The 12,271-nt window shown below is 42.1% G+C and overlaps 1 protein-coding gene across 4 annotated transcripts in view; it reads left to right on the forward strand.

Moving 5' to 3' along the window:
- The window catches only part of fam120b (family with sequence similarity 120 member B), a 203,910-nt gene that overhangs the window by 167,090 nt on the left and 24,549 nt on the right, over positions 1-12,271 (forward strand). For 2 of the 4 annotated variants that reach the window (XM_072267172.1, XM_072267173.1), the window contains exon 10: positions 4,761-4,809. The exons of 1 other annotated variant lie outside the window; for it this stretch is intronic. In XM_072267172.1, coding sequence (XP_072123273.1) covers positions 4,761-4,809 — 49 coding nt within the window. Of the gene's footprint in view, positions 1-2,966; positions 4,162-4,760; positions 4,810-12,271 lie in introns of those variants that run through there. One more of the 4 variants, XM_072267175.1, reaches the window with a different exon arrangement.

Consider the following 12,271-nt stretch of genomic DNA (forward strand, 5'->3'; position numbering starts at 1 on the left):
CTGCTGCTCAAACATTTGCTCCATAACTTCGTAAGTTAATTCCATTTGTTTAGAATCACCTTTCTTCTTTGCTCCATTCCCATCAGCTTCTTTCCCATTTTTGGTTCTAGATCTCGTACTCATTTCTCTAAACTTGAGATTTGCAGTTGACGAAAGGAAATCAATTAATCAGTAAATCAAGAAAATAAAATAAACCTTCTGGTGTACTTAAAGTTGATTAGATCAAGGAGATCATAGGTTGAAAAGAATAACGGGGATGGAGCGAAGCCAAAGAAACGACCTCACTCCATGAGCGCTCCCTGCAGACCCGTAATATTGCCAATTCATTGAAACTTCAGCTAATTGGGGCAGTCACTTAATTGGGCCAAAATGTACTGGTCCTGATGTGTCCCAATTAACCAGAATCCACTGTATTTTTATCTTCCTAGTTCTGAAAAATGAACCAGGTCGATTGGTCAGTCATCAGTGATACCCAGGAAACATGGCAGGGGCAGGGATAGGGAAATCAATTTGTCTTACATCTTTCTCACACCTTTTATAAAATCAAGTTTAAGTTTATTATCATTCAACCATACACATGTATATAGCTAAATAAAACATTATTCAAAAAGGATCTTTTGCTTCCCGGCATATGCGATGAATAAACTCTTCTCGGGCTTCCAGCTGGGTACAGGTATCGATTTGAACCAATGTTTTGACACTGCCATCTTTCAGTGGCTTCCTTCACCAGGCGCAGCACAGTAGTTTTGTGCTATCAAAGTCAATCTTACAGCCATTGCAAGTTTCTCTGGGTAACCAAGACAGATACACCTCCTATGCTCCTCAGTGTGAGTTTCCACTGCCCGATATACAACTCATGGCCTCCAGGCACTCCACAGTTCCACAACCACCTTAACAGCATACGTCCAAACATTCAATTTATGATGGAGATGGAGATGAATGTTGCCTCTCATTCCTGGACATTCTAATATGACGGAAACCAGACAGTAGCCTCGGACAAGGCATCTGTCAGAAACCCACTCATGCAGACTTCTACCTCAGCAATAACAACCACCATTACGCCTCCCAATGTAGAGCGGTTCTCCCTACTTAGGTTACAGTGCAAAAACTATTTCGGACGTGGAGAGTCTCCACAAGAAAATAAGATGATTACGCACCATGTTCCTACAGAATGGCTACAAGGTAAAGGAAATCAATCGGGCCCTTAAAAGGGCTGACAGAAGAACCAGGAAACCTAACAACGAGGAGGAACCCGTCACTACTGCATGTCTTCCCTATATTGTCAGGGTTTCTGGAAGAATCGCCAGGATCCTGAAGAAATACCAGATAGATACCATCCACAAACCCATAAAGAAGTTCAAATCACAACTTATATGGGTCAAAGATGACCTGGGGCTCAATGGCTGGTGTTTACAAGATTACCTGTGAATACGGATTAGTGTATTTCAGCCAGACGGAACACATGGTGGAAACCCATATCATGGAGCATGGGAGGTGTATCCATTTGGGTTACCTGGAGAAACCGATGGAAGCAGAACACTGCATTCGCAATGGCCATAGGATTGACTTTGACGGCACAAAACTAGAGGAGAAGAATTTTAACAAAGATGAAGTTCTCGCTCTAAGTAAGATCTGGAATTCGATTGTAAACAAGGTGGGACAGCAGAAACCTGATTGGATGAGGACTAACCAATTAGGAGGGATGGACGATGGAATATAAATACCACCAGACTAGACATGCCCAGGCATCATCCCTGAAGAAGACAGTAGAGTTTGTCATTGAAATGTTGGTTAAAATCAATACCTGCACCCAGCTGGAAGCCCGAGAAGAGTTTAAAAATTGTTTCTCTCAGGCCAAGATGCAAAACACTGTACGTGCAATCACAAACATCACATGTAGTTAAAATCCAGCACAAACAGTCACAAAATAATACCCAAAGTGCTTGAGGTCCTTTTGATGCGTGGTCATTGTAAAGTAGGAAACATGGTAGCCAAAATGCACAGAACTTCAACAACAGCTTTATGGCAATGATTTCAGTGGGTACAAATATCATAGGTGGGGATGTAATGATGTGCATTTGGGGTTATGAGCACGGATAATGCCATAGAGCTGGTGGATGTGGTATTCGACTGGTAATATATTAAACCAACTAGGCTGAGTTTTGTTTGAATATTTCAGTTAGTTGCTACATGTCTGTCACGCTGCTGCAAATCACATTTGTCATTGCACCTATGTATACATGTGCATATGACAAACTAGCAGTCAGAAATTACAGAAAAAATACAGAAATTTGGCAGCTTTTAAACTCCTTGCTGATTATCCTGGAATATGATTTATGTGTGGTCTAAACAGAATTTCATATCTTCTTTAATTTGTTTCATGTATTTATAACACCGTGGAGATGATGTTATAACATCTGTGCAGCAGGAGGTGTCTCCTTTTCTAAGCTGTAAAGCAAAAGGCAAAACAATGCAGTGATGGAAGTTTGCAGTAAAAACAATAAGATATAGGAAATATTCAAGCTTTCAATTTTGTGAGTGGGGAATGAAATCTTCTGATGAAAAGTTGCACGAGTGAAACTAAATTCTAGTTCTACTGTTTCCACTGATCATTTCCTGCATTTTCTGATGTTAAGTCTATAAAATTAATTTCATTAGGTTTGATTTCTAATGATCTTGGCTGTGGCTATTATAGTTTTTTCTCAGATACTGCTAGTTTTTAAGCCTCTATGTTAATCAATACCCATGCTTTTTGTGACATACATTTTTATTTCAGGCTTTTGTTTTAGTCAATACCCATGCTTTATTGTGATTTATAAATACATTTTTGCTTCAGGGTTTTGTGTTATGCTTAATTTTTCAATAAACCTTATAAACCTGGAGTTGGAGTTGCGGGAGGAGAAGATGGTGGTGCAACACAGCGTGCGTAGCCTCTCTGGTGAAATGATATCGTATTTGTTAAATAGGAGCCGTGCACAATTCTGATTAGATGGAGACAGCTGTGAGAAGCATGGAGGAACATCTGCAGAAACTTCTGAAATGCCCGGTTCACTGCCGCTGCTACTGTGCGATCGAGAATCTCCGGAGGGAAGGCCCCAAATCCTCAGCTTTGCCTGCTGCTGGCGGCTGGGGCTGGAGTCGAAGCGCTCGGCAGAGATGGTGCTCAGTGTTTGGTGTTGGAGGGTTGGTCGGAGCCTCGAAGTTTTCAGACGACTCAGAGTCGGACTGTAGTCGGGCATGGCAAGGAGAATTTTCTTCCTTCTCCCGTCTGCGTGAGATGTGGGACTTTCAAGAGACTTTGAACTTTTCTTACCTGTTCTTCATCAAGTTACAGTATTGTTTGCTCTGTTGTAACTATATGTTATAATTATATGGTTTTTGTCAGTTTTTCAGTTTTGGTCTGTCTTGTGTTTCTGTGATATCACACCGGAGGTATATTATATCATTTCTTAATGCATGCATTACTAAATGACAATAAAAGAGGACTGCGTGTCCTCATAATCTAATCTAATCTAATCTAAACTTTCCAGTTTAAGGTGGCACTACAGAAGATGTGTAACAGCTTACTAGTAAATCATAAGGGAAGAGTTTCAACTATAAACATTCCTTAAAACAACTTTTCTGAAGCAAATTGTGGTGAACTATTGCCACAGACAGTGAGGAGGGGATGAGCAGTGCTGGGGCATTGTGAGGCACAACGTATTCGAGCTGGGGTCACAGGCGGAGTTTGTACCGCTGTCGAAGATGGAGAGAGCAATTTGGAGAGAATTCGATGCGGAAGAGTTTGGATGTCTATGCACGTAACTTGGTGCGAGGTTGGATCACTCCAAGTGCCGAGCCAATTTGGTGAGATTGAGAACAGCTTTGGTCTGGGTGGCCCGGGTATGTCGGTGTGCTTGGATCCAGATCCTTGGATGATTTAAATGTCGGCCCTGATAGACTGGAAGCCACGTGTCTAGTACAGAGGCGAGAGTCAGGCTGATTTCACTTGCTTTCCCATGAACGTTTATTCCTTTCTCCACAGCGCCGAGGCTGTGAACTGATCCGGCTGTTGTGCATTTTCGCCCCGGTGGTGTGATGAACCGGGGACCAAGGCTTGAGCCTAGAGCCTACTCCCACTGCTTTCCCTGCCCAGTGTTTTTTTTTAAATTGGGTTGTTTGGATTTCTGGCTTTGTGGCTGCCTGTAGCAGACAAATTTCAAGGTGTATAATTCTTTGATAATAAAATGTGCTATGAATCTTTGAAAATTTTCTGAATAAATTAATTTACGGAAGTGGTTTTCAGTTCCTAAGAACTCCAGTGTCCTATGAAGTAACATTATTTGTAATTCAATTACTTGTGATGTCCTACATGTTGAAGTATTTTTATCTTCATTTCCATCTAAATTTTTACTCCAAATTTTAAAAAAGTCAACAGAACATATCAATAAAGTGCCAGCAAAAGAATTGTAGTTGATCACAATACTGGTGTAGGTGCGGGGTTTAAGTGGAAGAAATTTCAAAGTTTCCTTACCTCTTCTGTGATGATGAAAATTGCTTTAAGTAAGCCTATCTTTCTGTGTCTGTAGTACTGACTGTATAAAACTGAAACAGAATGATCAAAGTTCTTCTTTCAAAAATGTATTTTATTTATAATATGCACAGGGAGTACAGTCAGTGTAGGTCTTTGTTGTATCATCAAATTAATTCATTCTGTAAAAGTGCATCAATGCTGTTCATTATTAAGTGCACTTATTGTGTAACCTTCTTCATTATCTCAGGTAGAAGACCTCGAGTTCGGCCAGGGTTCTGCCACAGGAGACCACTGTAGTGAGTCTGAGGAATCATTGTATCTTGTCTCTCTTTGTATCTTTGTATTAAGTTACAAGTATATAAACTACACAATTTCTTCTGTAACTTCGGAAGTTACAGCACTTTTCCATTTTACCTCCTCCCTTTCCACTCACCATAGCACCAATTACTCATCCCACAGGAAGCAGCAATTTACCTGTCCTTCATTTGGGGGTGAAGATGTCATCTCCTCCACCTTAGTGAGAACAAACTTTGATGAAGGCTCCTGGACCTGATACAATAACTGTTTCACTTTCCACAGACACAAACTAGCCTTCTGAGCATTTTCTGTTTTCAGACTGAATGATTGCTTTGTGAGACATCACCGTTCACTCCTCGAGCTTACAGCAGCTTTGATTTCTGTCACATTCCCAATCTGACCTCTCCATCCTCAGCCAGTAAACCTGTACTATAAACCACAATGAAACCTACAGTAATACACCTCTTGCACAAGGAAATAAGAGAAAGAGTAGGCAAACAGGCCCATCAAGTCTATTCCCCCCCCCCCCACCATTTAAAATTACCATAGCTGATCTTTGCTGGCCTTCTCTTCTGTGGCATTTCTTCATTTCCCACTGTTTCTCAATCTATCAAATATTTATCCACCTTCACTTCAAATGCCTATCATGATCCAGGGAAGACATTCCAGAGTCACATCCTTCTGATTAGCCACATTAAGCCTGGTCTCAACACTGTTCAAGAAGTTCGGGTAATTAGTTTACATTTTCATCTCCTCCAAATATTTGTCCTATTTCCGCCTTTATCATTTAATTTCTCTTACTCAGTGTAACATCAACTTCTCTTTTGTTCTTTTAATCTGTCTAAGTCCTTCTGCAGGCTCCGTTTCCTCAACACTACCTGCCCCTACACCTATCTTTGTTATTATCCGCAAACCTGGCCACAAAACCATCAATCCTGACACACAAATTATTGACATATAATGTGAAAAGAAATGGTCCCAGCACTGACCCCAGCAGAATACCACCAGCAGCCAACCAGAAAATGCTCTCTTTATTCCCATTTGCCAGGAGATATCCTACCAATCTTCTATCCATACTAGTAATTTTCCATGGGCTCTTTTTTAAGCAGACTCTTATCCGATACATTGTCAAAGGTCTTCTAAAAATCCAAGTAGACAACATGCACTGAATCTCCTTTGTCTGTCCTGCCTGTTATTTCCTCAAATAAGTCAGAGTTCAAAAGTCCAAAGTACGTTTGTTATCAATGTATGTTTACTATATACAATCTTGAGATTTGTCTCCTTAAAGGCAGCCAGAAATCAAAGAAACCCAATAGAACCCATTAAAACAAAGGAAGACTATCAAACACCCAATGTGCAGAAAACAATGTCTAAACAAAAAGAACAAGCAAATAATACTCACAAAAGTGAGTGCACAGCCACGAGCCACAGTCACAGTCGATCCAAGAGCCCATTAGATGCAGACTGCACTGAGACGAGTAAAGCCTCACGAGCAGGAGGTTGATCACCAGCCCATTCCTCTACTTTGGCCTAACACCCTGACAGATTTGTCAGGCAAGATTTTTCCTTGAGAACACCATGATGACTTCAGTCTATTTTATCATGTGCTTCCAAGTACCCTGAAACTTGATCCTTAAAGGTGTAAACTTGATCACAATTCTATCTCCTTTACCATAGCATTGGAGAGGGATAGGAACAGACAAGTTAGGAAAGCGTTTAATTGGAGTAAGGGGAAGGAAATATGAGGCGATCAGGCAGGAACTTGGAGGCATAAATTGGGAACAGATGTCCTCAGGGAAATGTACAGAAGAAATGTGGCAAATGTTCAGGGGATATTTGCGTGGAGTTCTGCATAGGTACGTTCCAATGTGACAGGGAAAGGATAGTAGGGTACAGGAACCATGGTGTACAAAGGCTGTTGTAATTCTAGTCAAGAAGAAAAGAGCTTACAAAAGGTTCAAAAAATGAAGTAATGATAGAGATCTAGAAGACTATAAGGCCAGCAGGAAGGAGTTTAAGAATGAAATTAAAAGAGCCAGAAGGGGCCATGAGAAGGCTTTGGCAGATAGGATGAAGGAAAACCCCAAGGCGTTCTACAAGTATGTGAAGAGCAAGAGGATAAGACATGAGAGAATAGGACCAATCATGTGTGACAGTGGAAAAATGTGTATGGAACCGGAGGAGATAGCAGAAGTTCTTAATGAGTAGTTTGCTTCAGTATTCACTACGGAAAAGGGTCTTGGCAATTGTAAGGATGACTTACAGTGGACTGAAAAGCTTGAGCATGTAGATATTAAGAAAGAGGATGTGCTGAAGCTTTTGGAAAGCATCAAGTTGGATAAGTCACCGGGACCAGATGAGATGTACCCCAGGCTACTGTGAGAGGCAAGGGAGGAGATTGCTGAGCCTCTGGCAATGATCTTTGCATCATCAATGGGGATGGGAGAGGTTCCAGAGGACTGGAGGGTTGTGGATGTTGTTTCCTTATTCAAGAAAGGGAGTAGAGATAGCCCAGGAAATTATAGACCAGTGAGTCTTACTTCAATGGTTGGTAAGTTGATGGAGAAGATCCTGAGAGGCAGGATTTCTGAACATTTGGAGAGGCATAATATGATTAGGAATAGTCAGCATAGATTTGTCAAAGGCAGGTCTTGGCTTATGAGCCTGATTGAATTATTTGTGGATGTGACTAAACACATGGATGAAGGTAGAGCAGTAGATGTAGTGTATATGGATTTCAGCAAGGCATTTGACAAGGTATACCATACAAGGCTTATTGAGAAAGTAAGGAGGCATGGGATCTAAGGGGACATTGCTTTGTGCATCCAGAACTGGCTTGCCCACAGAAGGCAAAGAGTGGTTGTAGACAGGTCATATTCGGCATGGAGGTCGGTGACCAGTGGTGTGCCTCAGGGTTCTGGGATGCCTGCTCTTCGTGATTTTTATAAATGACCTGAATGAAGAAGTGGATGGATGAGTTAGTAAATTTGCTGATGACACAAAGGTTGGGGGTGTTGTCGATAGTGTGGAGGGCTGTCATAGGTTACAGCGGGACATCGATAGGATGCAAAACTGGACTGAGGAGTGGCAGATAGAGCTCAACCCAGATAAGTGTGAGGTGCTTCATTTTGGTAGGTCAAATATGATGGCATAATATAGAAACATAGAAAATAGGTGCAGGAGTAGGCCATTCGGCCCTTCGAGCCTGCACCACCATTTATTATGATCATGGCTGACCATCCAACTCAGAACACTGCCCCAGCCTGAACTGGCCTCAACTGTTTCCTGTGGCAGAGAATTCCACAGATTCACCACTCTCTGTGTGAAGAAGTTTTTCCTAATCTCGGTCCTAAAAGGCTTCCCCTCTATCCTCAAACTGTGACCCCTCGTTCTGGACTTCCCCAACATCGGGAACAATCTTCCTGCATCTAGCCTGTCCAATCCCTTTAGGATCTTATACGTTTCAATCAGATCCCCCCTCAATCTTCTAAATTCCAACGAGTACAAGCCCAGTTCATCCAGTCTTTCTTCATATGAAAGTCCTGCCATCCCAGGAATCAATCTGGTGAACCTTCTCTGTACTCCCTCTTGAGGCAAGGATGTCTTTCCTCAGATTAGGGGACCAAGACTGCACACAATACTCCAGGTGTGGTCTCACCAAGGCCTTGTACAACTGCAGTAGTACCTCCCTGCTCCTGTACTCAAATCCTCTCGCTATAAATGCCAGCATACCATTCGCCTTTTTCATCGCCTGCTGTACCTGCATGCCCACTTTCAATGACTGGTGTATAATGACACCCAGGTCTCGTTGCACCTCCCCTTTTCCTAATCGGCCACCATTCAGATAATAATCTGTTTTCCTATTTTTGCCACCAAAGTGGATAACTTCACATTTATCCACATTAAATTGCATCTGCCATGAATTTGCCCACTCACCCAACCTATCCAAGTCACCCTGCATCCTCTTAGCATCCTCCTCACAGCTAACACTGCCACCCAGCTTTGTGTCATCGACTTGGCAGTTTGGAGGATCAGAGGGATCTTGGGGTCTGAGTCCATAGGACACTCAAAGCTGCTGCGCAGGTTGACTCTGTGGTTAAGAAGGCATACGGTGTATTGGCCTTCATCAATCATGGGATTGAATTTAGGAGCCGATTGGTAATGTTGCAGCTATATAGGACCCTGGTCAGACCCCACTTGGAGTACTGTGCCTAGTTCTGGTCACCTCACTCTAGGAAGGATGTGGAAACCATAGAAAGGGTGCAGAGGAGATTTACAAGGATGTTGCCTGGATTGGGGAGCATGCCTTATAAGAATAGGTTGAGTGAATTCAGCCTTTTTTCCTTGGAGCTACGGAGGATGAGAGGTGACCTGATAGAGGTGTATAAGATGATGAAAGGCATTGATCATGTGGATAGTCAGAGGCTTTTTCCCAGGGCTGGAATGGCTAGCATGAGAGGGCACAGTTTTAAGGTGCTTAGAAGCAGGTACAGAGGAGATGTCAGGGGTAAGTTTTTTACACAGAGAGTGGTGAGTGCATGGAATGGGATGCTGGCAGCAGTGGTGGAGGCGGAAATGATAGGGTCATTTAAGAGACTCCTGGACAGGTACATGGAGCTTAGAAAAATAGAGGGCTATGGGTAATCCTACGTAATTTCTAAGGTAAGGACATTATCGGCACAGCTTTGAAGGCCGAAGACCCTGTATTGTGCTGGAGGTATTCTATGTTTATAGTGGACTCCAACTTTTTCCCAACCATTGAAGTCAGGCTAACTGTTCTATAATTTCCTTCCTTCTGCCTCCCTCCCTTAAAAAGTGGAGTGATATTTTCAATTTCCACAGTGAAGACTTGTTATGTTTGTACCCCATTACTACCTCTCCAGCACTATTTTCCAGTGGTCAGATATTACTCTCACCTCAAATTCAGGAGTTAGGTGTTAAGTTAAAGGACGGGACCTCCAGGGTTGTGGTCTCAGGATTGCTATCCATGCCACCTGCTAGTAAGGCCAGAACTAGGAGGATTATACATGGCTAAAGAGTTGGTGTAGGAGGGAGAGCATAAGATTTTTGGATCATTGGGCTCTGTTCCAGCAAGGTGTGACCTGTACAGCTGGGATGGTTTGCACCTGAACTGGAGGGGGACCAATATCCTAGCAGGAACGTGGAATGAGATAGGGCAGGTGACGGAGGTAAGTCTTGGGGAGCACTTTGGGTCCAGTGATCACAATACCATTAGTTTCAATATAATTATGGAGAAGGATAGGACTGGACCTAGGGTTGAGATTTTTGATTGGAGAAAGGCTAACTTTGAGGAGATGCGAAAGCATTTAGAAGGAGTGGATTGGGACAATTTGTTTTATGGGAAGGATGTAATAGAGAAATGGAGGTTATTTAAAGGTGAAATTTTGAGGGTACAGGATCTTTATGTTCCTGTTAGGTTAAAAGGAAAGGTTAAGAGTTTGAGAGAGCCATGGTTTTCAAAGGATATTGGAAACTTGGTTCGGAAAAAGAGAGGGATATTCAATAAATATAGGCAGCTTGGAGTTAATGAGGTGCTCGAGGAATATAAAGAATGTAAAAAGAATCTTAAGAAAGAAATTAGAAAAGCTAAAAGAAGATACGAAGCTGCTTTGGCAAGTAAGGTGAAAATAAATCCAAAGGGTTTCTACAGTTATATTAATAGCAAAAGGATAGTGAAGGTTAAAATTGGTCCCTTAGAGAATCAGAGTGGACGGCTATGTGCGGAGCCAAAAGAGATGGGGGAGATTTTGAACAGTTTCTTTTCTTCGGTATTCACTGAGGAGAAGGATATTGAATTGTGTAAAGTAAAGGAAACAAGAAGGGTAGTTATGGAAAGTATGACGATTAAAGAAGAGGAACTACTGGCGCTTTTAAGGAATATAAAGGTGGATAAATCTCCAGGTCTGGACAAGATATTCCCTAGAACCTTGAGGGAAGTTAGTGTAGAAATAGCAGGGGCTCTGACAGAAATATTTCAAATGTCATTAGAAACGGGGATGGTGCCGTAGGATTGGCGTATTGTTCATGTGGTTCCATTGTTTAAAAAGGGTTCTAAGGATAAACCTAGCAATCATCGGCCTGTGAGTTTGACGTCAGTGGTGGGTAAATTGACGGAAATTATTCTTAGAGATGGTATATGTAATTATCTGGATAGACAGGGTCTGATTAGGAACAGTAAACATGGAATTGTGCATGGAAGGTCATGTTTGACAAATCTTATTGAATTTTTTTGATGAGGTTACTAAGAAAGTTGACGAGGGTAAAGCGGTGGATGTTGTCTATATGGACTTCAGTAAGGCCTTTGACAAGGTTCCATACGGAAGGTTAGTTAGGAAGGTTCAATCATTAGGCATTAATATCGAAGTAGTAAAATGGATTCAGCAATGGCTAGATGGGAGACGCCAGAGAGTAGTGGTGGATAACTGTGTGTCAGATTGGAGGACGGTGTGTAGCGGTGTGCCTCAGGGATCTATACTGGGTCCAGTGTTGTTTGTCATATATATTAATGATCTGGATGATGGGGTGGTAAATTGGCTTAGTAAGTACGCAGATGATACTAAGGTGGCGTTGTGGATGATGAAGTAGGTTTTCAAAGCTTGCAGAGAGATTTAGGCCAGTTAGAAGAGTGGGCTGAAAGATGGCAGATGGAGTTTAATGCTGAAAAATGTGAGGTGCTACATTTTGGTAGGACTAATCAAAATAGGACATACATGGTAAATGATAGGGCATTGAAGAATGCTGTAGAACAGAGGGATCTAGGAATAATGATGCATAGTTCCCTGAAGGTGGAATCTCATGTGGATAGGGTGGTGCAGAAAGCTTTTGGTATGCTGGCTTTTATTAATCAGAGCATTGAGTATAGGAGTTGGGATGTAATGTTGAAATTGTATAAGGCATTGGTGAGGCCAAATTTGGAGTATTGAGTACAGTTCTGGTCACCGAATTATAGGAAAGGTGTCAATAAAATTGAGAGAGTACAGAGGAGGTTTACTAAAATATTGCCTGGGTTTCATCTCCTAAGTTACAGAGAAATGTTGAACAAGTTAGGTCTTTATTCTTTGGAGCATGGAAGGTTGAGGGGGGGACTTGATAGAGGTGTTTAAAATTATGAGGGGGATTGATGGAGTTGACGTAGATAGGCTTTTTCCATTGAGAATGGGGGAGATTCAAACAAGAGGACATGAGTTGAGAGTTAATGGGCAAAAGTTTAGGGGTAACATGAGGGGGAACTTCTTTAGTCAGAGAGTCGTGGCTGTGTGGAACGAGCTTCCAGCAGAAGTGGTTGAGGCAGGTTCAATGTTATCGTTTAAAGTTAAATTGGATAGATATATGGACAGGAAAGGAATGGAGGTTTATGGGCTGAGTGCAGGTTGGTGGGACTAGGTAAGAGTAAGAGTTCGGCACAGACTAGAAGGGCCGAGATGGCCTGTTTCCGTGCTG

This window comes from Mobula birostris, chromosome 8 (assembly GCF_030028105.1).
Source record: "Mobula birostris isolate sMobBir1 chromosome 8, sMobBir1.hap1, whole genome shotgun sequence".
In the NCBI taxonomy this organism is placed as follows: Eukaryota; Metazoa; Chordata; class Chondrichthyes; order Myliobatiformes; family Myliobatidae; genus Mobula; species Mobula birostris.